Below are 25,145 nucleotides of genomic sequence, written 5' to 3' on the forward strand. Positions count from 1 at the left end.
TGTCGCGGTTCAAACTTAAAACGTTTTCTATTTCTTTTCCTGTTTTTTTTTTTATTTAAAGGCTTTTCTCTTAAAGGTCCTGCATGTGTTAGTTTTTCACTATGCTTTCAGTGCGGAAACCACAATAAAAACAATATTGCAAATCTAAATTACAGGATCTGATCATAGCCTGTACCTAGGTGCTACAACCTATGAGCAAATGCCATTGTGCATTGCAGAATATATATAGCAGTTACACTTGGGGCCTATTTCCTAAAACGTAAAGAGTAGTCTATCTGTTATTAACCTTTATTCAATTTCTTTCTCGATATTGTGGCCCTCTATATTGTGACTGCAACAGTTTGGTAGCACAATATTTCTGTAGTAGATATTTCAACATGCAATGCACATCCGTAGGAGTATTCATAGATAATTAGGCATCCCAGTTAAGTAGCCTTATGATCCCTGCTTTTACACCACCATAAAGTAGTGTTTCTGTAAACTTCAAAGGCAAGTGTAGTGAAGCAGTCCAACAGAGTATGATAGTCCAGTTTTATCACAGATAGGGAGGCTGGCAATTAGCAGCGTCATTCATTTCCTTGTATTAGGTGGAGTTGCAGGGAGGAAGAAAATGATTGGGCAGCAATTCCGGGTGCAGCTTTTTTTCTACCTATGTTTTTTAGAAGAACACATAAACTCATAAAAGACTTGAGCAACATCTCACAGACCTCTAACTGACACAATTCTGCCATGGGATCCATGGTTTCTTCATTTCTCAGGAGAGGGAGCTTGGTTCTTCTTAGTCCAGTGTTCTGCAATGGGACATCAGTCTGATATCCTCCAAGGGCTGTTGGTTTTTTTTGGCAGAGAGACAGAAATTGCTGCTGCTCATAAACAGTACAAGCCAGACCCTGATTTCAACTGAGACACAATACTCAGCAGCCTCTGGGCATCAGAGGTGTACCAAATTAAAGGCCAATATTGTGTGTCAGAGCCTGTCCATAAATGCAAAGAAAGGAATAGAAGGAACTGAGTCCTATCTAGTACATTCTTCTATGTCCCACATTAGAAGAACACTGCAGATAACGTACACTTGGAGAAGTAGGATGGACCTGCAGTAGGTCCCACTCTGGAGAGACCACTGGCTAAGAGAATGGTATGGAGTGGCAATGCTAGATTAGTAATTCAGAACGTTAATAGCTTGCTAATTAATGAAACTGCAAGAGCAATAATAAATAAATAAATAAATAAATAAATAAATAAATAATAAATGAGAACAGTTATTGACCAGGAATGAAACAAATGCACAGTCACATTAGGCCTCTGACACCTGAGATTGCATTTAACAATTGGCACTGTGATCAGTTAGAAAGTAAGGAGTGAATCTTCTTCAGAACATATTTCCATGATGTTTTTTGAACACACACCTGCCCTAGGACATTGTAGTGCTTTCAAACAAAAGAAGAATCTGTCCGGCAGTGGAGACTAAGCGATTGCTTCATAAGTATTGGAAGTTGTAGTGAGGCAGGATGTTAACCTGGGTGTCTATATTGTACATTTGCAACCTGTATTCACTAGAACACATATCCAATCCCTAAGCGAAAGCCCTTAATATTAAAGGAATGAGGGAGACTCCTGCTTTCTGAGAAACGGAAAACACCCTAATCCCTCGTAGCCTGGGGTCAGGGATAATGACTAAATTGTGACTTAACTATTGTTGTTCTATTTTTTTCTGTAGTTTTACATACTTATATGTACATGATAAGAGGTTTATGTCATTGTTGTCCCTCTAGCTCCTCGTGATACTGAAAGTGTGGTCCTACGCCTGGTTAATGGAAGACAGAGCTGTGCTGGCCGCATAGAAGTTTATTATGGGGGCGCCTGGGGGACCGTGTGTGATGATTTCTGGAGTACAGCGAATTCACAAGTTGTGTGCAGACAGCTGGGCTGTGGAACTGTCCTGGCGTCTCCTGGAGGGGCCTTTTTCGGTCAAGGAACTGGAAGCATTCTTCTAGATGATGTGCTCTGTAGAGGACAAGAAGCTCACCTGTGGGACTGTCCCAACAAAGGATGGAACATACATAACTGTCTCCATATCAATGACGCTGGGGTCATCTGCTCAGGTATTCTGTAATATATTTACTATGAAGAATAAAAAAAACTCACCTGCTTTATATCTTCAAATAAAGAAGAAGAGTGATTTAGGGTGGTCTTTAGGTGAATGCTTAAACAAGAAGCGATTCTTGTATTGAAATATTGTGGCAAAGAAAACAAATGAACTAGTGTTTCTCACACTGTGGCAGTGGAAGTGAACAGAATAGGGTTTATTCTGGAGAAGGTGGAATGATTATCTCATACAGTAAGGGAGCAAAATTGTGGTGAGACTGCTAAGGCACAGCAGGAAGCAAATATTCTGTCTGAAAATGGGGAAAAGGGGAAACTTTACTTTTATCTTTGAACCTGTATAAATACCCCAATCACAATTAAAGTAGATAGGGGTAAGATATTTTCTACATTATGGCAAATGCCAAATGCCTAGGGATGAGGTATATGTACGGTGCTTTAAATTATGCAAATTAGGAATAATATGCAGAATTGCACGCTTATTGTGGCAACTTAAATTGTACATGTGTTGGTATTTCCCGGGCATTTTTCTCAAACAGCTGTGGGGGTTTAACTGTGTAAATTTAACTTGGGAAAAACTGTAGCCATGTGGTAATACCATGAAGCACAGAATTCTGATATTTCCTGTGAAAGGAGTATTAGAATTTAGAGACGCACAAGTGATCAGGCCTGAGAGGAGTTAGACAGATCCTCAGAACGGGCCTCCTCCAGCTATTACTGATGCCTATTGCTTATACTTATACTTCAAGAGATTGGAAGGAAAACTATCTAAACTTTATTTAAAATCTAGTCTTATTGATTTCCATAGTGCATTAGGTTTGTATATGAATTTCTTTTCTTTTTTTTTTTTTATAACTTTTATTATTTGAAACACACAAAAAAAAAACTACAAACAAACAAGCAAGGCAGTACATTAATAATACAGTCATTAGGTCTGTGCTCAAGGAGGACGGGAGATACATGATAGCAGGAGAAAGAAGTCTTTGAATACAGATGAGGGGAGGGAGGCGGAGGCAGAATTGCATATGAACAGTACGATATACACAGCCGGAAGTGATATAGGTCAGACGGGGAAGGACTCTGGATGGCGGTGAGCGGGGGTGTACAAATATCTCCACGGTATGAGTTCCACAGATTCCAAATCATCCCCTGCCTCTCGCAATATATACTGTTTTCTCTCGAAACATGCACCAGTCCAGACTCTCCTTCTAAGCAGTCACTGTAGGCGGCCTTGGGGATCCCCACAACTGGGCAATATCTCTCTTCGCAACCATATTGGCCAAAGTCACCCACCGAAGCTGCGACACGTCATAGTCATTCGGACCCCATACATTCAATGCCCTCTGTCTGGCCCATAAAACACTCAACAACAACGGTCCCCCTCTTCTGAAAGAACTTTTAATCCCATACAAAGCAAAGAGGGATCTCCGGTCCAATGCAGAAAACCTTATTTCAGTCCCTAGAGTGAGAAAAGCTAAGACCGGTGGCCGTCGCTTCTCGGTTCACACGGCGAAACGATGGAACCAGTTACCCCGAAAACTTAGGACAGAACCGAACTATCTCCAGTTCAGAAAGACCTTAAAGACCTTCCTTTTCCCGCAAATATAATCCCACTAGTCGGCTAAAACCCCTGGAGAAGCAGATTAGCGCTGGGATGCTCTTCGGAGTTACTACGCGCTTTACAAAACCATTAAATAAATAAATAAATAAATAAATAATAAACATTGTCGGGCTTCCGGCATCATAACAACACCCGTGACTTCATCCATAATCTCATGTATACGTTTCCAGAATCGCACCACCTCAGGGCATTCCCATATGATGTGGAGATAGGTGCCAAGGAGACCACACCCACGCCGACACATACCATCCGTAGAGAAGCCCATATGAATTAGACGGGGACCAGTGACATAGATTCTGTGGAGGATCTTGAGTTGGACCAGACGGAGGCGGGCCGGAATCGCCACCTCCTTGGGAGAGGAGATCGCGGACTGCCAATCCTCATCATCCAGTTCAATACCATCAGCAATCCAGGCCTCACGGAGGCGATCAAGAAGACCCGATCTGTCGTTAATCATTTTCTTATAGAACAGTGAGATAGTACTATCCGGCACATAGCCATCTAGTATACGATCTTCGAGGGGGGATGAATCCGGAACAGCACTACCCACTGGCAACACAGAATTCAGAGCATGACGTACCTGGATGTACCGAAATCTTTCCCTGTCACTCAGCTTATATTCTATTTGCAGTTCAGAAAAGTCCTTAACCTTTCCTTTAACCCAGAGATCACGCACTTTACCAATACCGATCATGTCTCACTTATCAAATCCCTTCGTCCTCCATAGGCCACCCAACTTCGCAGAGGCATAGAGCGGTGTCGCACCCGTTAATTTATCACTCCAGCCCATAGCCGCCATTGCGCTATGCCACACCCGCACAGCTATAGCGGTAGGTCCCGTGAGTTGCGAACGGGAGGGTCCCGAGTAAAGTGCCCTATAATAATCACCACCCGGGAGCAGCCACTTGTCCATTTCAAATGCTGGATTCAACGCCGGGCCATACATCCCGTGGTTGATAGCAGCAAGGTGGGAAGCCCAGTAATACCTACGAATATCCGGGAGCGCTATACTGCCATCATACCAGGGGAGTGTCAATTTCGGAAGAGCTATGCGCGAACGTCCGTCCCATATTAGTTGCCTCTGCAACGATTCTACTTCCCGAAAATATGTCGACGGGATAACATCAAAACTATTCTGGAGGGCATATAGGAACCGAGGTAAGGACATCATCTTGAAAAGGGCCGCACGCCCTAGGGGAGACAACGGTAATTTACGCCAACGCGCTACATCGGAACGTAACCGTTGGAGTGGGGGGAGCAAATTACGTTCGTAGCGAACCGCCGGGTCCATGGAGATAAACACACCCAGGTACTTAAAGCCAGACTGCGACAACTGGATGGGACTGCCCCGTGGCAAACGAGGGACATCACCCGCCAGTACATAACTGTAGGATTTCGACCAATTAATGATGAGGCCCGAGTTCTTCACAAAAGGAGGTAAGTACGTCAAACAACACATTGAGCAATTTTTGGGGAGAGGTAAGGTACAATAAAATATCATCCGCGTATAAGGAAATGCGATCCTCAAATTCCGGCGTCCAGCGTATACCCTTCATCGAGGGTTCCCACCGTAGCCAGGCGGCAAGAGGTTCCAACGCCAAAGCAAAAAGGAGTGGGGACAATGGACAACCCTGTCGTGTGCCCCTACCGAGAGTAAAAGGCACGGAGATGCGGCCATTAACCACCACCTGGGCTAGCGGTGTTTCATACAGGAGTTTGACCCAACCGATAAAACCGGCGCCGAATCCAAATTTGGTGAGTACCGCCCAGAGATAAGACCACTCGATTGTATCAAAGGCCATTGTGGCGTCCAAGGACGCCAAGATGGCCGGTTCATGCAGCGTCGGGGCCCTCGCGAGAACACCATGCAGACGTCGCAAATGTAATGCCGTGTTACGGTGTGGGATAAAACCCGATTGATCCGGATGAATCAGGTCGCCAATAACCATAATCAGACGATTAGCAAGCAATTTGGCGAGGATCTTAGGTTCCGCATTTAAAAGCGAAATGGGTCTATAAGACGAGCAGCGATCTCGTGGTTTACCCTCCTTATGGATCACCACAATGGTCGCAAGACGCTGATCTCTGGGGAGGGAACCATTATCTCGCGCAGCCAGAAACATAGCACGTAGGTGGGGAGCCAAAGTGTCAGGGCGTAACTTATACAGTTCCACAGGAAGGCCATTGGGACCCAGAGCCTTGCCGGAGCGAAGGGAGCGCAGCGCGAGAGCCACCTCATCCACCGAGGGCGTGGCATCCAAGCAATCACGCTCCGATTCCGACAAACAGGGTAGCGCTATGTCCCGAAGCAACAAGTGCGAGTCCTCTTCAGGCCTGTCGGACACCGAGGTATAGACCTCTCGAAAATAATCAGAAAAGCATTCAACAATGCCAACAGGATCAGTTACACCCACACCATCACATGTCACAATCACCGGAACCACTCGATTCGCTCTCTCTCTTCTGTCCAGCCAGGCAATCAGTTTTCCTGCTTTATCACCCATATCATAGAGCCGTCCCTGCTGTTCCCTACTCATCGTCTTTCCGCATCAGTAACCAAAGTTTTATATTCTAACTGTTTAAGGTGGAGGACATGTAACGCTTCTCGAGACACCCCCCGCTCCAATGCAGTCTCCAGGTCTATGATTTCAGTTTCGAGCTGAACAATTGCCTCGTTCTTACATTTCTTGGCACACCCTACCAAAGACAATGCCTGTCCCCTGATCACAGTCTTAAAAGCTTCCCACAACGAGACAGGTGAGGATACAGAACCAACATTTTCAGTAAAATACAGATCAAATGATTTCCCCAATTCAGCGCGTGTCTTGGGGTTGAGGAGATACCATGGGTTAATCGGAGCCACCCTGCCTTCGGCCCGATGCTAAGATTGAAATGAAACCAAATAGGGATATGATCCGATATGCCCCGGGCCAGGTGTCTAATCTCTCCAATCGAGGGGGACAGTGCCGCCGGTATCAGGATATAATCTAATCTAGAAAGACTGCCATGAGCTCCCGAGTGAAAAGTAAACTGTGTTTGCTCTGGATGCATTAGTCTCCAGCAGTCTATGAGGCCCAAAGTTTCCAGGAAGTCACGCAGCCAGGACTGCGCAGCAGGAAGATCTCGAGGGGGATAGCGGTCCATCCTTCCAGAAATGACGGAGTTAAAATCACCACCCAGTATTAAAACACCCTCAGGGAGACCCAGCACCATCCGCCCCAGGTCCGTGAATGTCGTGGATTGCAAGCCCGGGGGGACATAAACTGACACCAACGAGATTGGCATTCCCTCCCACCGCCCGACAAGTGCAACATATCGACCCCTGGCATCGAGGATCACATCATCAACTTCGAGGGGGAGGGAAACCCTAAGCAGAATACCCACTCCTCTAGAACTAGATGTAAAACCAGAATGGGCAGCAAGACGATAACCCCTCCTATTAAGAGCATGACAAGTGTTTCCTATCAAGTGTGTCTCTTGTAACAGAACGGTACAAAAGGGGGTGGTGATGGACGGAGCATCTGAACCAATCAAACACTCACACCCAGTGAAAAGATCTGGGTTTGATCCATCACCGTTCTTTAGCCCACTCTGCCACCCCAGTACAGACATGGCTATATGCAAATCAGTCTGACCCTGTGCCTCATGGGAACAGTCCAGCCCGAACTGCCAAGCCATGCCTTCCCTGGACCGGAAACAAGCTTCCGAAGATCAGTTTCTGGCATTCCAGCCGTCTTCAGCCCGGCTTGCTTGAATCCAGTGGCAAAGTGAGCAAGGGACTCACGTCTGAGCATACCCTGCCACACTTATGGTGGCCAAAAGCGGTACAAAAGGGGGTGGTGATGTACGGAGCATCTGAACCAATCAAACACTCACACCCAGTCAAAAGATCTGGGTTTGATCCATCACGGTTCTTTAGCCCACTCTGCCACCCCAGTTCAGACATGGCTATATGCAAATCAGTCTGACCCTGTGCCTCATGGGAACAGTCCAGCCCGAACTGCCAAGCCATGCCTTCCCTGGACCGGAAACAAGCTTCCGAGGACCGGTTTCTGGCATTCCAGCCGTCTTCAACCCGGCTTGCTTGAATCCAGTGGCAAAGTGAGCAAGGGACTCACGTCTGAGCATACCCTGCCACACTTATGGCGGCCAAAAGCGGTACAAAAGGGGGTGGTGATGGACGGAGCATATAGCCGGTCCAGGGAAGACATGGCTTGGCAGTTCGGGCTGGACTGTTCCCATGAGGCACAGGGTCAGACTGATTTGCATATAGCCATGTCAGAACTGGGGTGGCAGAGTGGGCTAAAGAACGGTGATGGATTAAACCCAGATCTTTTGACTATGTGTGAGTGTATGATTGATTCAGATGCTCCGTCCATCACCACCCCCTTTTGTACCGCTCTTGTAACAGAACGACATCAGGCGAAAGGCGCCGTAACAGCTGTATGACCACCCCTCTCTTTATGCGATCACCCAACCCATTCACATTCCAGCATAATACCTTCAACCCTCTATCCCCCATCCAAGTCCAAAATGAACTCCCATCGCAAAATGAGCATCACACCAGTGTCAAAGATAATGAAAGTACCTTGCCTTGTAAAAGAAAAAACACACAACCCCAGAACTCGTCCCTCCCTCCCCCCAAGGTCCCCAACACAACTCCCCTCCACCCTGCACCCCTGCACCGACTCAAAAGCCACCCCAATTTGCAGTGTGCCTGTCGCTCTAGCAATTACAAACATGAACTAATCTACACAAAGAAAACCCCAGAGGAGGAAAGGGTCCCGCCATCCCCGCTGCCTCCGAGGATACAAACGGAATAATCAAAAAAAGTCAGTGAACTCCGGCTGATCACGCTGAAAATTGTTCCAGACACAGGCACCATAATCATTCTTGGTCCATCAGTCCCCCTTCCGCACCACCAGCATGTTCCTGGCCAGCGCGGCGAGTCGGCAAAGTGTCCAACCAATCACTCACTTCCTCAGGCCTGACAAAGAAAAAAGTTTGATTGTCATATTCAACACGCAGTCGGGCCAGGAATAACATAGCATATTTTAGTTCCATGTCTCTTAGTCGCCGTTTCACACCTTGAAATCCAATACGTTGTTTCTGGACCGATTGAGAAAAATCTGGATAAAAATTCACAGCGGCGTTCTCGAACTGCGTAGGGCCACTTGTCCGTGCCGCCTGCAAAATTGCGTCGCGATCTCTAAAGTTGAAGATCCGTGCAATAATCGGACGGGGGGGAAAACCAGGCTTCGCCTGTCCCCCTGGCACTCTGTGCGCACGTTCGATGGCAAAGAATTTGCTCAGGCCCTTTGGTGCCAGATGATTAAGAATGAGGTCCTCCACTCAAAGATCAGTGGCGAGTGGACTAGATTCTTCCGGGACCCCAATAATACGCACGTTATTGTGCCGTGCACGGCCTTCAAAATCCTCCAAGCGTCGAGCAAAAAAGTCATTAGCAGATCGAAGAGTGCGCACTTCTGTTTGCAAGTCGGACACGTCCGTGGTAAGGCTGGATGTCTTCAGGTCCAATGACTTCACTTTCTCATTCGTCTTGGCCAAGTCAGTGCGAATGAGGTTGACATCGATAGCCACCGTGTCCAACTTCAGGGCCAAGGCTTCATATTGTTGGCCAATAGAAGACTGAATGCCAGCAATGGCGCCCATCACGTCTTGTAGTGTTAAGTCCACCAACACAGCAGGATCGTCGACAACCTCCTCCCGGGTCTTAGGTGCGCCACCAGGGGATCCCTTAGAAAGTGTATAGCGATCCATGACGTTCGTCTGGGCGGAACCTCCACGGTTGGTGGTCTTGACCTTCCGTTTCTCACCCTCAGGCTTGCCCGTCATGGCGAGTCGGGTGCCCCGGAGGGAGGCTTGGGATCTGGTCCAAATGGCTCCTTTAAATTCACACACGGGAACACAGGAGGCAAAGTTGAGCCAAGTGGAGACCACAGCCAAACAGTCGCCCGCTCGAAACTCAATGAGCTGGCATCGGGGCTCGTCCGATCAGCAGACACACCGCACATATGAGGCAGTACGCCGGAGAAACGAAACCGAAAGTGAAGTGAGGCTGTGGTCCGATCCCCGCAAGCCGTTGTTGTTAAATTACGACCCGGGCACCGCCACCACTCAAGGTCCAGGCTGCTCCATGGAGAAGGCCGCAAAGTTCAAGACGGCAAAGCTCGGGAACCATGCATCCGATTTCGACCCAGAAACCTGCTAGTACATCAGCCGGGTTGTGTCTTCAATGATCTTCCATCAAATCAGGATATTGTACAGGATAAACGCAGCGAGGGTCCTCGGGAGCCCTGTGCTCACGCGGCCATCTCGGAAGCGCGAGAAGCTCCTCCCCCCTGTATATGAATTTCTTAATATTTTTCTTCTAAAGGGTAGATGTCTTTAATAATTGTATTTCTTCTTGTCTCTTAATTTGTTTTACTAACTGGCAGTCCTACTTTGGATTGCAAGATCCAACTTAATAAAAACAATTCTGTCCACTAGAGACACAATGCAGAAAAATACAAACTAGAAAATACAGAGAAAGATTGCCTCATGCATTAATAGTGCACCCAATTGACACCCACAAAAATGCTTGGAATCTAGGTTAACAATTTAAACGTAGATTTCACTCTCTGATATTGAAAGGAGTCCCCTTTTCATGGCTGAAAGGTTTGAAGATGTCTACACGAATGGAGAATGTGAAAGGGTACAATAAACAAACCATTTTTGAACATGTACTATATTTTCTTCATTAGGTAAACAAGCATTGTGTTGTGTTTCTATTGCAGGGGCAAATACATTAACTACAACAACAAAACCAACATCCACTACTACACAAACAGGTAATGGCAGCCTGATGTGAAATCTGATTGTATCTTTCGAAACGTACTTAATGCCATGCTCACCCTTTGCAAATAACACTCCGTAAAGTAGTGTTTCTATAAACTTCAAAGGCAAGTGTAGTGAAGCAGTCCAACAGAGTATGATAGTCCAGTTTCATCACGGATAGAGAGGCTGGCAACTAGCAGCGTCATTCATTTCCTTGTATTAGGTGGAGTTGCAGGGAGGAAGAAAATGATTGGGCAGCAATTCCGGCTGCAGCTTTTTTTCTACCTTTGTTTTTTAGAAGAACACATAAACTCATAAAAGACTTGAGCAACATCTCACAGACCTCCAACTGACACAATTCTGCCATGGGATCCATGGTTTATTCATTACTCAGGAGAGGGAGTCTGGTTCTTCTTAGGCCAGTGTTCTGCAATGGGACTTCAGTCTGATATCCTCCAATGGCTGTTGGGTTTTTTTTGGCAGAGAGACAGGAATTGCTTCTGCTCATAAACAGTACAAGCCAGACCCTGATTTCATCTGAGACACAATACTCAGCAACCTCTGGACATCAGAGGTGTACCAAATTGAAGGCCAATATTGTGTGTCAGAGCCTGTTCATAAATGCAAAGAAAGGAATAAAAGGAACTGAGGCCTATCTAGTACATTCTTTTATGTCCCACATTAGAAGAACACTGCAGATAACGAACACTTGGAGAAGTAGGATGGACCTGCAGTAGGTCCCGCTCTGGACGGACCACTGGCTAGGAGAATGGTATGGAGTGGCAATGCTATATTAGTAATTCAGAACGTTGATAGCTTGCTAATTAATGAAACTGCAAGAGCAATAATAAATAAATAAATGAGAACAGTTATTGACCAGGAATGAAACAAATGCACAGTCACATTTGGCCTCTGACACCAGAGATTGCATTTAACAATAGGCACTGTGATCAGTTGGAAAGTAAGGAGTGAATCTTCTTCAGAACATCTTTCCATGATGTTTTTAAACACACACCTGCCCTAGGACATTGTAGTGCTTGAAAACAAAAGAAGAATATGTACAGCAGTGGAGACTAAGCGATTGCTTTATAAGTATAGGAAGTTGTGGTGAGGCAGGATGTTAACCTGGGTCTCTATATTGTACATTTGGCACCTGTATTCACTAGAGCACATATCCAATCCCTAAGTGAAAGCCCTTAATATTAAAGGAATGAGGGACACTCCTCCTTTCTGAGAAACTGAAAAAACCCTAATCCCTCGTAGCCTGGGGTCAGGGATAATGACTAAATTGTGACTTAACTATTGTTGTTCTAATTTTTTCTGTAGTTTTACATACTTTTATGTACATGATAAGAGGTTTATGTCATTATTGTCCCTCTAGCTCCTCGTGATACTGAAAGTGTAGTCCTACGCCTGGTTAATGGAGGACAGAGCTGTGCTGGCCGCATAGAAGTTTATTATGGAGGCGCCTGGGGGACCGTGTGTGATGATTTCTGGAGTACAGCGAATTCACAAGTTGTGTGCAGACAGCTGGGCTGTGGAAATGTCCTGGCGTCTCCTGGAGGGGCCTTTTTCGGTCAAGGAACTGGAAGCATTCTTCTAGATGATGTGCTCTGTAGAGGACAAGAAGCTCACCTGTGGGACTGTCCCAACAAAGGATGGAACATACATAACTGTCTCCATATCAATGATGCTGGGGTCATCTGCTCAGGTATTCTGTAATATATTTACATTGAAGAATAAAAGAATCTCACCTGCTTTATATCTTCAAATAAAGAAGAAGAGTGATTTAGGGTGGTCTTTAGGTGAATGCATTTTTTATTGTTTGATGCATTGTTGAAATGTAAACTGCATTTGAATGTATTCAATATGTATTGGGTGGGTTGTAAGTCCATGTTGTGCAATTTAGAGCTTATGTCTGGTTTGTTCTACACTATATTATATATACTCCATGTAAAATTAGAGCACAAATCCAAGAAAAGTAACTCTATGAAAATGTTTTGGGGTTGTGACAGTGGTAAAGGGAAACCTGGATTAACATAGAAACGTTAACTGCCTAATGCTTAAACAAGAAGCGATTCTTGTGTTGAAATATTGTGGCAAAGAAAACAAATGAACTAGTGTTTCTCACACTGAGGCAGTGGAAGTGAACAGAATAGGGTTTATTCTGGAGAAGGTGGAATGATTATCTCCTACAGTAAGGGAGCAAATGTGTGGTGAGACTGCTAAGGCACAGCAGGAAGCAAATATTCTCTCTGAAAATGGGGAAAAGGAAGAACATCACTTTTATCTTTGAACCTGTATAAATACCCCAATCACAATTAAAGTAGATGGGGGTGAGATATTTTCTACATTATGGCAAATGCCAAATGCCTAAGGATGAGGTATATGCACGGTGCTTTAAATTAGGCAAATTAGGAATAATATGCAGAATTTCACGCTTATTGTGGCAACTTAAATTGTACATGTGTTGGTATTTCCCGGGCATTTTTCCCAAACAGCTGTGGGGGTTTAACTGTGTAAATTTAACTTGGGAAAAACTGTAGCCATGTGGTAATACCATGAAGCACAGAATTCTGATATTTCCTGTGAAAGGAGTATTATAATGTAGAGACGCACAAGTGATCAGGCCTGAGAGGAGTTAGAAAGATCCTCAGAACGGGCCTCCTCCAGCTATTACTGATGCTTATTGCTTATACATATAATTCAAGAGATTGGAAGGAAAACTATCTAAACTTTATTTAAAATCTAGTTTTATTGATTTCCATAGTGCATTAGGTTTGTATATGGATTTCTTAATATTTTTCTTCTAAAGGGTAGATGTCTTTAATAATTGTATTTCTTCTTGTCTCTTAATTTGTTTTACTAACTGGCAGTCCTACTTTGGATGGCAAGATCCAACTTAATAAAACAATTCTGTCCACTAGAGACACAATGCAGAAAAATACAAACTAGAAAATACAGAGAAAGATTGCCTCATACATTAATAGTGCACCCAATTGACACCCACAAAAATGCTTGGAATCTAGGTTAACAATTTAAACGTAGATTTCACTCTCTGATATTGAAAGGAGTCCCCTTTTCATGGCTGAAAGGTTTGAAGATGTCTACACGAATGGAGAATGTGAAAGGGTACAATAAACAAACCATTTTTGAAAATGTACTATATTTTCTTCATTAGGTAAACAAGCATTGTGTTGTGTTTCTATTGCAGGGGCAAATACATTAACTACAACAACAAAACCAACATCCACTACTACACAAGCAGGTAATGGCAGCCTGATGTGAAATCTGATTGTATCTTTCGAAATGTACTTAATGCCATGCTCACCCTTTGCAAATAACACTCTATATTATGAGATTCTTAAAAGAAAAGACTGTAACATTGAGCAGACTGACAGATAGACTACTGTTGTGTTTAAGGTAGTTTGTATGTATGTATATATATATATATATATATATATATGTCTGCTCGGTGGGGTATGTCCATAATATGACCGCACACAGACGCAGGTTAGCTTCCCCCCCAAAAAAAGCATTTATTTGGTGCAGAAAGTGCAGTCTTTTGGTCCATAAAGCATCTGACTACATACACCGACTCATTTCGGGACCTCCCCTTCTTCTAAGGTTATCAGTCAACGTGAGACATTGAAGTTCCACTTTCCTTTTAAAGCCAAACACATGCTGTAATCAGCTGCTCTAGATTAGACTGTGCGTCGCCTGCTGGGAGATGTCGTTTGTTCTAATGAATGCTCACGTGTAGATAAAATGCAAATATCCGCCCGTGTTCAGCTACCCCTTCCTGCACATAAGCAATCATCCTTGCAATGTAGGCACCCTTGCACTAAGTCATAATTGTGCCTGCTTGGAAGTGACTATTCACTGCAAAGCAAGCACCCTTGCACTATGATGCAAGGATATCTGTGTTGGCACTAGGCATCTTTTTTTAGAGCAATAGAAAACACAAGGGTGCGCCGTATTCTTATCAAGACTGTGCATCACTGCACCAGCGCTAAAATCTGACATCAGTGAATAGCTGGCGTTACATTAGTGCATTGAGGGGAAATATTTGTATTTCTCATAATTATTGCTCTTTCTATGTTTGCTGCATTTTGCAGCACACTTTGAAAGAGCAAATTGGCTTCAAAGATTGACCTCACAAGGGAGATGATAAGGTGATACTGCGCTTTCCGAACACAGTGCACATAGTTGTTCTAGCGTGTTATGTTGGTGCGGTGCTAAAGAAGAAAGGATGTCAACCCTGCATCCACTGTGAGACAAAATACGAACATAAGTCTTCTAGCACACTCAATATCATATAAACACAATGTTCTTGTATTCTTCAGTTTTTCTTTTTATTCGATTTCTTCTGCCAGCCAACACATGTTTCAACAATGGGTGTGTAACCCTATGCTTTCATCAGGGCTATAATCCATCAGTTTTCTCCCAGAAATAAAGTAGAAAGTGGAGAAAATTCTATACTGGTACAGTACGTCTCGATAGCAACTCCTCTGCCCGGGTACGGAGTTGAAAGGTGTATGATCGCTATCAACCTGTGTGTGGGTCGGCTGGTCCTCAGCTATAATATCACCTTATGCGTGTTCAAATCTTTAAAAAGTGTTTATGTGCAGGAAAGTGTCCCTTCCTGCACATTAGCAATCATCCCTGCAACGTAGGCACCCTTGCACTATGACATAAGGGTGCCTGTGTTGCAGGGAGTCATCCCTGCAAAGCGCGCACCATTGCACTATGACACAAAGGTGTCTGTGTTGGTGCTAGGCTGCTTTTTGTAGCACAAGGAAAAATACAGGGTTGAGCATCCCTGCATTTATAAATGATGCTGCTCAGCGCTGCTTAATTGCTCACTGCGCAGTGCCATTTCCTAGTAAATATAACCCTAAGTGGTATCATTTCTTGAAGTGGGCATTTGTCCACCCCAAATAATAATCCACTTAATTACAGTTTAATTATATTTTGAGATGTACTTTATATGTCTTATTATTAAAGTGAGTGTTATTATGACCATGATTAATTTCATCAGAAGCCAAACACATTCTCTGGTGCCGCTATTGTCAAAATATTTCAACGTTTAATAAGTTAATGCTTACGATAACTTGTTATTATTGTCTATATGTAAACACAGGAGCATGGACTACAAGTTCTTTTAAATGCATTCCATATGGACAGCACAAGAAGAAAATGTGTACAGTCATCCTTGTTGATTAGCCATATACTTTACTGTACAATAACAGCACAACTACTTCAATTCCCACATATAGATGCTCACATTCAGTAGGACAAGTTTTACTTTTATTTCTTATTGTCCTCGTTTTTAATTTTATCTTTAGTTTCCGAAACCTACAGTGATTTAGATTTAAGTACATTTTGTTTCCATTGAAACACAAAAAAAATCTAATTTTCATAATAACATTGAGAGAGTGGAAACGGTTAGTTCTACCGAAACATAACTATGAAAAAATGTTTTTATAGAGCCACATGTCGCGGTTCAAACTTAAAACGTTTTCTATTTCTTTTCCTGTTTTTTTAAATTTAAAGGCTTTTCTCTTAAAGGTCCTGCATGTGTTAGATTTTCACTATGCTTTCAGTGCAGAAACCACAATAAAAACAATATTGCAAAACTAAATTACAGGATCTGATCATAGCATGTACCTAGGTGCTACAACCTATGAGCAAATGCCATTGTGCATCTCAGAATATATAGGAGTTACACTTGGGGCCTATTTCCTAAAACGTAAAGAGTAGTCTATCTGTTATTAGCCTTTATTCAATTACTTTCTCGATATTGTGGCCCTCTATATTGTGACTGCAACAGTTTGGTAGCACAATGTTTCTGTAGTAGATATTTCAACATGCAATGCACATCCGTAGGAGTATTCATCGATAATTAGGCATCCCAGTTAAGTAGCCTTATGATCCTTGCTTTTACACCACCATAAAGTAGTGTTTCTGTAAACTTCAAAGGCAAGTGTAGTGAAGCAGTCCAACAGAGTATGATAGTCCAGTTTCATCACGGATAGAGAGGCTGGCAACTAGCAGCGTTATTAATTTCCTTGTATTAGGTGGAGTTGCAGGGAGGAAGAAAATGATTGGGCAGCAATTCCGGGTGCAGCTTTTTTTCTACCTTTGTTTTTTAGAAGAACACATAAACTCATAAAAGACTTGAGCAACATCTCACAGACCTCCAACTGACACAATTCCGCCATGGGATCCATGGTTTCTTCATTACTCAGGAGAGGGAGTCTGGTTCTTCTTAGGCCAGTGTTCTGCAATGGGACTTCAGTCTGATATCCTCCAAGGGCTGTTGGTTTTTTTTGGCAGAGAGACAGAAATTGCTTCTTCTCATAAACAGTACAAGCCAGACCCTGATTTCATCTGAGACACAATACTCAGCAACCTCTGGACATCAGAGGTGTACCAAATTGAAGGCCAATATTGTATGTCAGAGCTTGTCCATAAATGCAAAGAAAGGAATAGAAGGAACTGAGGCCTATGTAGTACATTCTTCTATGTCCCACATTAGAAGAACACTGCAGATAACGTACACTTGGAGAAGTAGGATGGACCTGCAGTAGGTCCCGCTCTGGAGGGACCACTGGCTAAGAGAATGGTATGGAGTGGCAATGCTATATTAGTAATTCAGAACATTGTTAGCTTGCTAATTAATGAAACTGCAAGAGCAATAATAAATAAGCGAATAAATAAATGAGAACAGTTATTGACCAGGAATGAAACAAATGCACTGTCACATTTGGCCTCCGACACCTGAGATTGCATTTAACAATTGGCACTGTGATCAGTTAGAAAGTAAGGAGTGAATCTTCTTCAAAACATCTTTCCATGATGTTTTTTAAACACACACCTGCCCTAGGACATTGTAGTGCTTTCAAACAAAAGAAGAATATGTACGGCCGTGGAGACTAAGTGATTGCTTCATAAGTATAGGAAGTTGTGGTGAGGCAGGATGTTAACCTGGGTCTCTATATTGTACATTTGGCACCTGTATTCACTAGAACACATATCCAATCCCTAGGTGAAAGCCCTTAATATTAAAGGAATGAGGGAGACTCCTGCTTTCTGAGAAACGGAAAAAACCCTAATCCCTCGTAGCCTGGGGTCAGAGATAGTGACTAAATTGTAACTTAACTATTGTTGTTCTAATTGTTTCTGTAGTTTTACATACTTTTATGTACATGATAAGAGGTTTATGTCATTTTTGTCCCTCTAGCTCCTCGTGATACTGAAAGTGTGGTCCTACGCCTGGTTAATGGAGGACAGATCTGTGCTGGCCGCATAGAAGTTTATTATGGAGGCGCCTGGGGGACCGTGTGTGATGATTTCTGGAGTACAGCGAATTCACAAGTTGTGTGCAGACAGCTGGGCTGTGGAACTGTCCTGGCGTCTCCTGGAGGGGCCTTTTTCGGTCAAGGAACTGGAAGCATTCTTCTAGATGATGTGCTCTGTAGGGGACAAGAAGCTCACCTGTGGGACTGTCCCAACAAAGGATGGAACATACATAACTGTCTCCATATCAATGACGCTGGAGTCATCTGCTCAGGTATTCTCTTAATATGTTTACTATGAAGAATAAAAGAAACTCACCTGCTTTATATCTTCAAATAAATAAGAAGAGTGATTTAGGGTGGTCTTTAGGTGAATGCATTTTAGTTGTTTGATGCATTGTTGAAATGTAAACTGCATTTTCATTTATTCAATATGTATTGGGTGGGTTGTAAGTCCATGTTGTGCAATTTAGAGCTTATGTCTGGTTTGTTCCACACTATATTATATATACTCCATGTAAAATTAGAGCACAAATCCAAGAAAAGTAACTCTATGAAAATGTTTTGGGGTTGTGACAGTGGTAAAGGGAAACCTGGATTAACATAGAAACGTTAACTGCCTAATGCTTAAACAAGAAGCGATTCTTGTGTTGAAATATTGTGGCAAAGAAAACAAATGAACTAGTGTTTCTCACACTGTGGCAGTGGAAGTGAACAGAATAGGGTGTATTCTGGAGAAGGTGAAATGATTATCTCCTACAGTAAGGGAGCAAATGTGGGGTGAGACTGCTAAGGCACAGCAGGAAGCAAATATTCTCTCTGAAAATGGGGAAAAGGAAGAACATCACTTTTATCTTTGAACCTGTATAAATACCCCAATCACAATTAAAGTAGATGGGGGTGAGATATTTTCTACATTATGGCAAATGCCAAATGCCTAGGGATGAGGTATATGCACGGTGCTTTAAATTAGGCAAATTAGGAATAATATGCAGAATTTCACGCTTATTGTGGCAACTTAAATTGTACATGTGTTGGTATTTCCCGGGCATTTTTCCCAAACAGCTGTGGGGGTTTAACTGTGTAAATTTAACTTGGGAAAAACTGTAGCCATGTGGTAATACCATGAAACACAGAATTCTGATATTTCCTGTGAAAGGAGTATTATAATGTAGAGACGCACAAGTGATCAGGCCTGGGAGGAGTTAGACAGATGCTCAGAACGGGCCTCCTCCAGCTATTACTGATGCTTATTGCTTATACATATACTTCAAGAGATTGGAAGGAAAACTATCTAAACTTTATTTAAAATCTAGTTTTATTGATTTCCATAGTGCATTAGGTTTGTATATGGATTTCTTAATATTTTTCTTCTAAAGGGTAGATGTCTTTAATAATTGTATTTCTTCTTGTCTCTTAATTTGTTTTACTAACTGGCAGTCCTACTTTGGATGGCAAGATCCAACTTAATAAAAACAATTCTGTCCACTAGAGACACAATGCAGAAAAATTACAAACTAGAAAATACAGAGAAAGATTGCCTCATACATTAACAGTGCACCCAATTGACACCCACAAAAATGCTTGGAATCTAGGTTAACAATTTAAACGTAGATTTCACTCTCTGATATTGAAAGGAGTCCCCTTTTCATGGCTTAAAGGTTTGAAGATGTCTACACGAATGGAGAATGTGAAAGGGTACAATAAACAATCCATTTTTGAAAATGTACTATATTTTCTTCATTAGGTAAACAAGCATTGTGTTGTGTTTCTATTGCAGGGGCAAATACATTAACTACAACAACAAAACCAACATCCACTACTACACAAGCAGGTAATGGCAGCCTGATGTGAAATCTGATTGTATCTTTCGAAATGTACTTAATGCCATGCTCACCCTTTGCAAATAACACTCTATATTATGAGATTCTTAAAAGAAAAGACTGTAACATTGAGCAGACTGACAGATAGACTACTGTTGTGTTTAAGGTAGTTTGTATGTATGTATATATATATATATATATATATATATATATATATATATATATATATATATATATATATATATATATATATATATATATATATATATATATGTCTGCTCGGTGGGGTATGTCCATAATATGACCGCACACAGACGCAGGTTAGCTTCCCCCCCAAAAAAAGCATTTATTTGGTGCAGAAAGTGCAGTCTTTTGGTCCATAAAGCATCTGACTACATACACCGACTCATTTCGGGACCTCCCCTTCTTCTAAGGTTATCAGTCAACGTGAGACATTGAAGTTCCACTTTCCTTTTAAAGCAAAACACATGCTGTAATCAGCTGCTCTAGATTAGACTGTGCGTCGCCTGCTGGGAGATGTCGTTTGTTCTAATGAATGCTCACGTGTAGATAAAATGCAAATATCCGCCCGTGTTCAGCTACCCCTTCCTGCACATAAGCAATCATCCTTGCAATGTAGGCACCCTTGCACTAAGTCATAATTGTGCCTGCTTGGAAGTGACTATTCACTGCAAAGCAAGCACCCTTGCACTATGATGCAAGGGTATCTGTGTTGGCACTAGGCATCTTTTTTTAGAGCAATAGAAAACACAAGGGTGCGCCGTATTCTTATAAAGACTGTGCATCACTGCACCAGCGCTAAAATCTGACATCAGTGAATAGCTGGCGTTACATTAGTGCATTGAGGGGAAATATTTGTATTTCTCATAATTATTGCTCTTTCTATGTTTGCTGCATTTTGCAGCACACTTTGAAAGAGCAAATTGGCTTCAAAGATTGACCTCACAAGGGAGATGATAAGGCGATACTGCGCTTTCCGAACACAGTGCACATAGTTGTTCTAGCGTGTTATGTTGGTGCGGTGCTAAAGAAGAAAGGATGTCAACCCTGCATCCACTGTGAGACAAAATACGAACATAAGTCTTCTAGCACACTCAATATCATATAAACAAAATGTTCTTGTATTCTTCAGTTTTTCTTTTTATTCGATTTCTTCTGCCAGCCAACACATGTTTCAACAATGGGTGTGTAACCCTATGCTTTCATCAGGGCTATAATCCATCAGTTTTCTCCCAGAAATAAAGTAGAAAGTGAAGAAAATTCTATTCTGGTACAGTACGTCTCGATAGCAACTCCTCTGCCCGGGTACAGACTTGAAAGGTGTATGATCGCTATCAACCTGTGTGTGGGTCGGCTGGTCCTCAGCTATAATATCACCTTATGCGTGTTCAAATCTTTAAAAAGTGTTTATGTGCAGGAAAGTGTCCCTTCCTGCACATTGGCACTCATCCCTGCAATGTAGGCACCCTTGCACTATGACATTAGGGTGCCTGTGTTGCAGGGAGTCATCCCTGCAAAGCGCGCACCATTGCACTATGACACAAAGGTGTCTGTGTTGGTGCTAGGCTGCTTTTTGTAGCACAAGGAAAAATACAGGATTGAGCATCCCTGCATTTTTAAATGATGCTGCTCAGCGCTGCTTAATTGCTCACCGCGCTGTGCCTTTTCCTAGTAAATATAACCCGAAGTGGAATTATTTCTTGAAGTGGGCATTTGTCCACCCCAAATAATAAACCACTTATTTACAGTTTAATTATATTTTGAGATGTACTTTATATGTCTTATTATTAAAGTGAGTGTTATTATGACCATGATTAATTTCATCAGAAGCCAAACACATTCTCTGGTGCAGCTATTGTCAAAATATTTCAACGTTTAATAAGTTAATGCTTACGATAACTTGTTATTATTGTCTATATGTAAACACAGGAGCATGGACTACAAGTTCTTTTAAATGCATTCCATGTGGACAGCACAAGAAGAAAATGTGTACAGTCATCCTTGTTGATTAGCCATATACTTTAGTGTACAATAACAGCACAACTACTTCAATTCCCATATATAGATGCTCACATTCAGTAGGACAAGTTTTACTTTTATTTCTTATTGTCCTCGTTTTTAATTTTATCTTTAGTTTCCTAAACCTACAGTGATTTAGATTTAAGTACATTTTGTTTCCATTGAAACACCAAAAAAATCTAATTTTCATAATAACATTGAGAGAGTGGAAACGGTTAGTTCTACCGAAACATAACTATGAAAAAATGTTTTTATAGAGACACATGTCGCGGTTCAAACTTAAAACGTTTTCTATTTCTTTTCCTGTTTTTTTAAATTTAAAGGCTTTTCTCTTAAAGGTCCTGCATGTGTTAGTTTTTCACTATGCTTTCAGTGCAGAAATCACAATAAAAACAATATTGCAAAACTAAATTACAGGATCTGATCATAGCATGTACCTAGGTGCTACAACCTATGAGCAAATGCCATTGTGCATCTCAGAATATATAGGAGTTACACTTGGGGCCTATTTCCTAAAACGTAAAGAGTAGTCTATCTGTTATTAGCCTTTATTCAATTACTTTCTCGATATTGTGGCCCTCTATATTGTGACTGCAACAGTTTGGTAGCACAATGTTTCTGTAGTAGATATTTCAACATGCAATGCACATCCGTAGGAGTATTCATCGATAATTAGGCATCCCAGTTAAGTAGCCTTATGATCCCTGCTTTTGCACCACCATAAAGTAATGTTTCTGTAAACTTCAAAGGCAAGTGTAGTGAAGCAGTCCAACAGAGTATGATAGTCCCGTTTCATCACGGATAGAGAGGCTGGCAACTAGCAGCGTCATTAATTTCCTTGTATTAGGTGGAGTTGCAGGGAGGAAGAAAATGATTGGGCAGCAATTCCGGGTGCAGCTTTTTTTCTACCTTTGTTTTTTAGAAGAACACATAAACTCATAAAAGACTTGAGCAACATCTCACAGACCTCCAACTGACACAATTCCGCCATGGGATCCATGGTTTCTTCATTACTCAGGAGAGGGAGTCTGGTTCTTCTTAGGCCAGTGTTCTGCAATGGGACTTCAGTCTGATATCCTCCAAGGGCTGTTGGTTTTTTTTTGGCAGAGAGACAGAAATTGCTTCTTCTCATAAACATTACAAGCCAGACCCTGATTTCATCTGAGACACAATACTCAGCAACCTCTGGACATCAGAGGTGTACCAAATTGAAGGCCAATATTGTGTGTCAGAGCTTGTCCATAAATGCAAAGAAAGGAATAGAAGGAACTGAGGCCTATCTAGTACATTCTTCTATGTCCCGCATTAGAAGAACACTGCAGATAACGTACACTTGGAGAAGTAGGATGGACCTGCAGTAGGTCCCGCTCTGGAGGGACCACTGGCTAAGAGAATGGTATGGAGTGGCAATGCTATATTAGTAATTCAGAACGTTGTTAGCTTGCTAATTAATGAAACTGCAAGAGCAATAATAAATAAGCGAATAAATAAATGAGAACAGTTATTGACCAGGAATGAAACAAATGCACTGTCACATTTGGCCTCTGACACCTGAGATTGCATTTAACAATTGGCACTGTGATCAGTTAGAAAGTAAGGAGTGAATCTTCTTCAAAACATCTTTCCATGATGTTTTTTAAACACACACCTGCCCTAGGACATTGTAGTGCTTTCAAACAAAAGAAGAATATGTACGGCAGTGGAGACTAAGTGATTGCTTCATAAGTATAGGAAGTTGTGGTGAGGCAGGATGTTAACGTGGGTCTCTATATTGTACATTTGGCACCTGTATTCACTAGAACACATATCCAATCCCTAGGTGAAAGCCCTTAATATTAAAGGAATGAGGGAGACTCCTGCTTTCTGAGAAACGGAAAAAACCCTAATACCTCGTAGCCTTGGGTCAGGGATAGTGACTAAATTGTAACATAACTATTGTTGTTCTAATTGTTTCTGTAGTTTTACATACGTTTATGTACATGATAAGAGGTTTATGTCATTTTTGTCCCTCTAGCTCCTCGTGATACTGAAAGTGTGGTCCTACGCCTGGTTAATGGAGGACAGATCTGTGCTGGCCGCATAGAAGTTTATTATGGAGGCGCCTGGGGGACCGTGTGTGATGATTTCTGGAGTACAGCGAATTCACAAGTTGTGTGCAGACAGCTGGGCTGTGGAACTGTCCTGGCGTCTCCTGGAGGGGCCTTTTTCGGTCAAGGAACTGGAAGCATTCTTCTAGATGATGTGCTCTGTAGAGGACAAGAAGCTCACCTGTGGGACTGTCCCAACAAAGGATGGAACATACATAACTGTCTCCATATCAATGACGCTGGAGTCATCTGCTCAGGTATTCTGTAATATGTTTACTATGAAGAATAAAAGAAACTCACCTGCTTTATATCTTCAAATAAAGAAGAAGAGTGATTTAGGGTGGTCTTTAGGTGAATGCATTTTAGTTGTTTGATGCATTGTTGAAATGTAAACTGCTTTTTCATTTATTCAACATGTATTGGGTGGGTTGTACGTCCATGTTGTGCAATTTGGAGCTTATGTCTGGTTTGTTCTACACTATATTATATATACTCCATTTAAAATTAGAGCACAAATCCAAGAAAAGTAACTCTATGAAAATGTTTTGGGGTTGTGACAGTGGTAAAGGGAAACCTGGATTAACATAGAAACGTTAACTGCCTAATGCTTAAACAAGAAGCGATTCTTGTGTTGAAATATTGTGGCAAAGAAAACAAATGAACTAGTTTTTCTCACACTATGGCAGTTGAAGTGAACAGAATAGGGTTTATTCTGGAGAAGGTGAAATGATTATCTCCTACAGTAAGGGAGCAAATGTGGGGTGAGACTGCTAAGGCACAGCAGGAAGCAAATATTCTCTCTGAAAATGGGGAAAAGGAAGAACATCACTTTTATGTTTGAACCTGTATAAATACCCCAATCACAATTAAAGTAGATGGGGGTGAGATATTTTCTACATTATGGCAAATGCCAAATGCCTAGGGATGAGGTATATGCACGGTGCTTTAAATTAGGCAAATTAGGAATAATATGCTGAATTTCACGCTTATTGTGGCAACCTAAATTGTACATGTGTTAGTATTTCCCGGGCATTTTTCCCAAACAGCTCTGGGGGTTTAACTGTGTAAATTTAACTTGGGAAAAACTGTAGCCATGTGGTAATACCATGAAACACAGAATTCTGATATTTCCTGTGAAAGGAGTATTAGAATGTAGAGACGCACAAGTGATCAGGCCTGGGAGGAGTTAGACAGATGCTCAGAACGGGCCTCCTCCAGCTATTACTGATGCTTATTGCTTATACATATACTTCAAGAGATTGGAAGGAAAACTATCTAAACTTTATTCAAAATCTAATTTCATCGATTTACATAGTGCATTAGGTTTGTATAT

At 42.2% G+C, this 25,145-nt stretch overlaps 1 protein-coding gene across 1 annotated transcript in view; it reads left to right on the forward strand.

Annotated features, from left to right (window-relative positions):
- LOC144755247 (scavenger receptor cysteine-rich domain-containing protein DMBT1-like) overlaps window positions 1-25,145 on the forward strand; it is a 1,092,132-nt gene that overhangs the window by 683,105 nt on the left and 383,882 nt on the right. The window contains exons 17-23 of the mRNA XM_078643990.1: window positions 1,773-2,102; window positions 10,522-10,575; window positions 11,943-12,272; window positions 13,776-13,829; window positions 17,808-18,137; window positions 19,643-19,696; window positions 23,740-24,069. Coding sequence (XP_078500116.1) covers window positions 1,773-2,102; window positions 10,522-10,575; window positions 11,943-12,272; window positions 13,776-13,829; window positions 17,808-18,137; window positions 19,643-19,696; window positions 23,740-24,069 — 1,482 coding nt within the window. The remainder of the gene's footprint in view (window positions 1-1,772; window positions 2,103-10,521; window positions 10,576-11,942; window positions 12,273-13,775; window positions 13,830-17,807; window positions 18,138-19,642; window positions 19,697-23,739; window positions 24,070-25,145) is intronic.

The sequence above is a fragment of the Lissotriton helveticus genome, chromosome 5_1 (genome assembly GCF_964261635.1).
Source record: "Lissotriton helveticus chromosome 5_1, aLisHel1.1, whole genome shotgun sequence".
In the NCBI taxonomy this organism is placed as follows: Eukaryota; Metazoa; Chordata; class Amphibia; order Caudata; family Salamandridae; genus Lissotriton; species Lissotriton helveticus.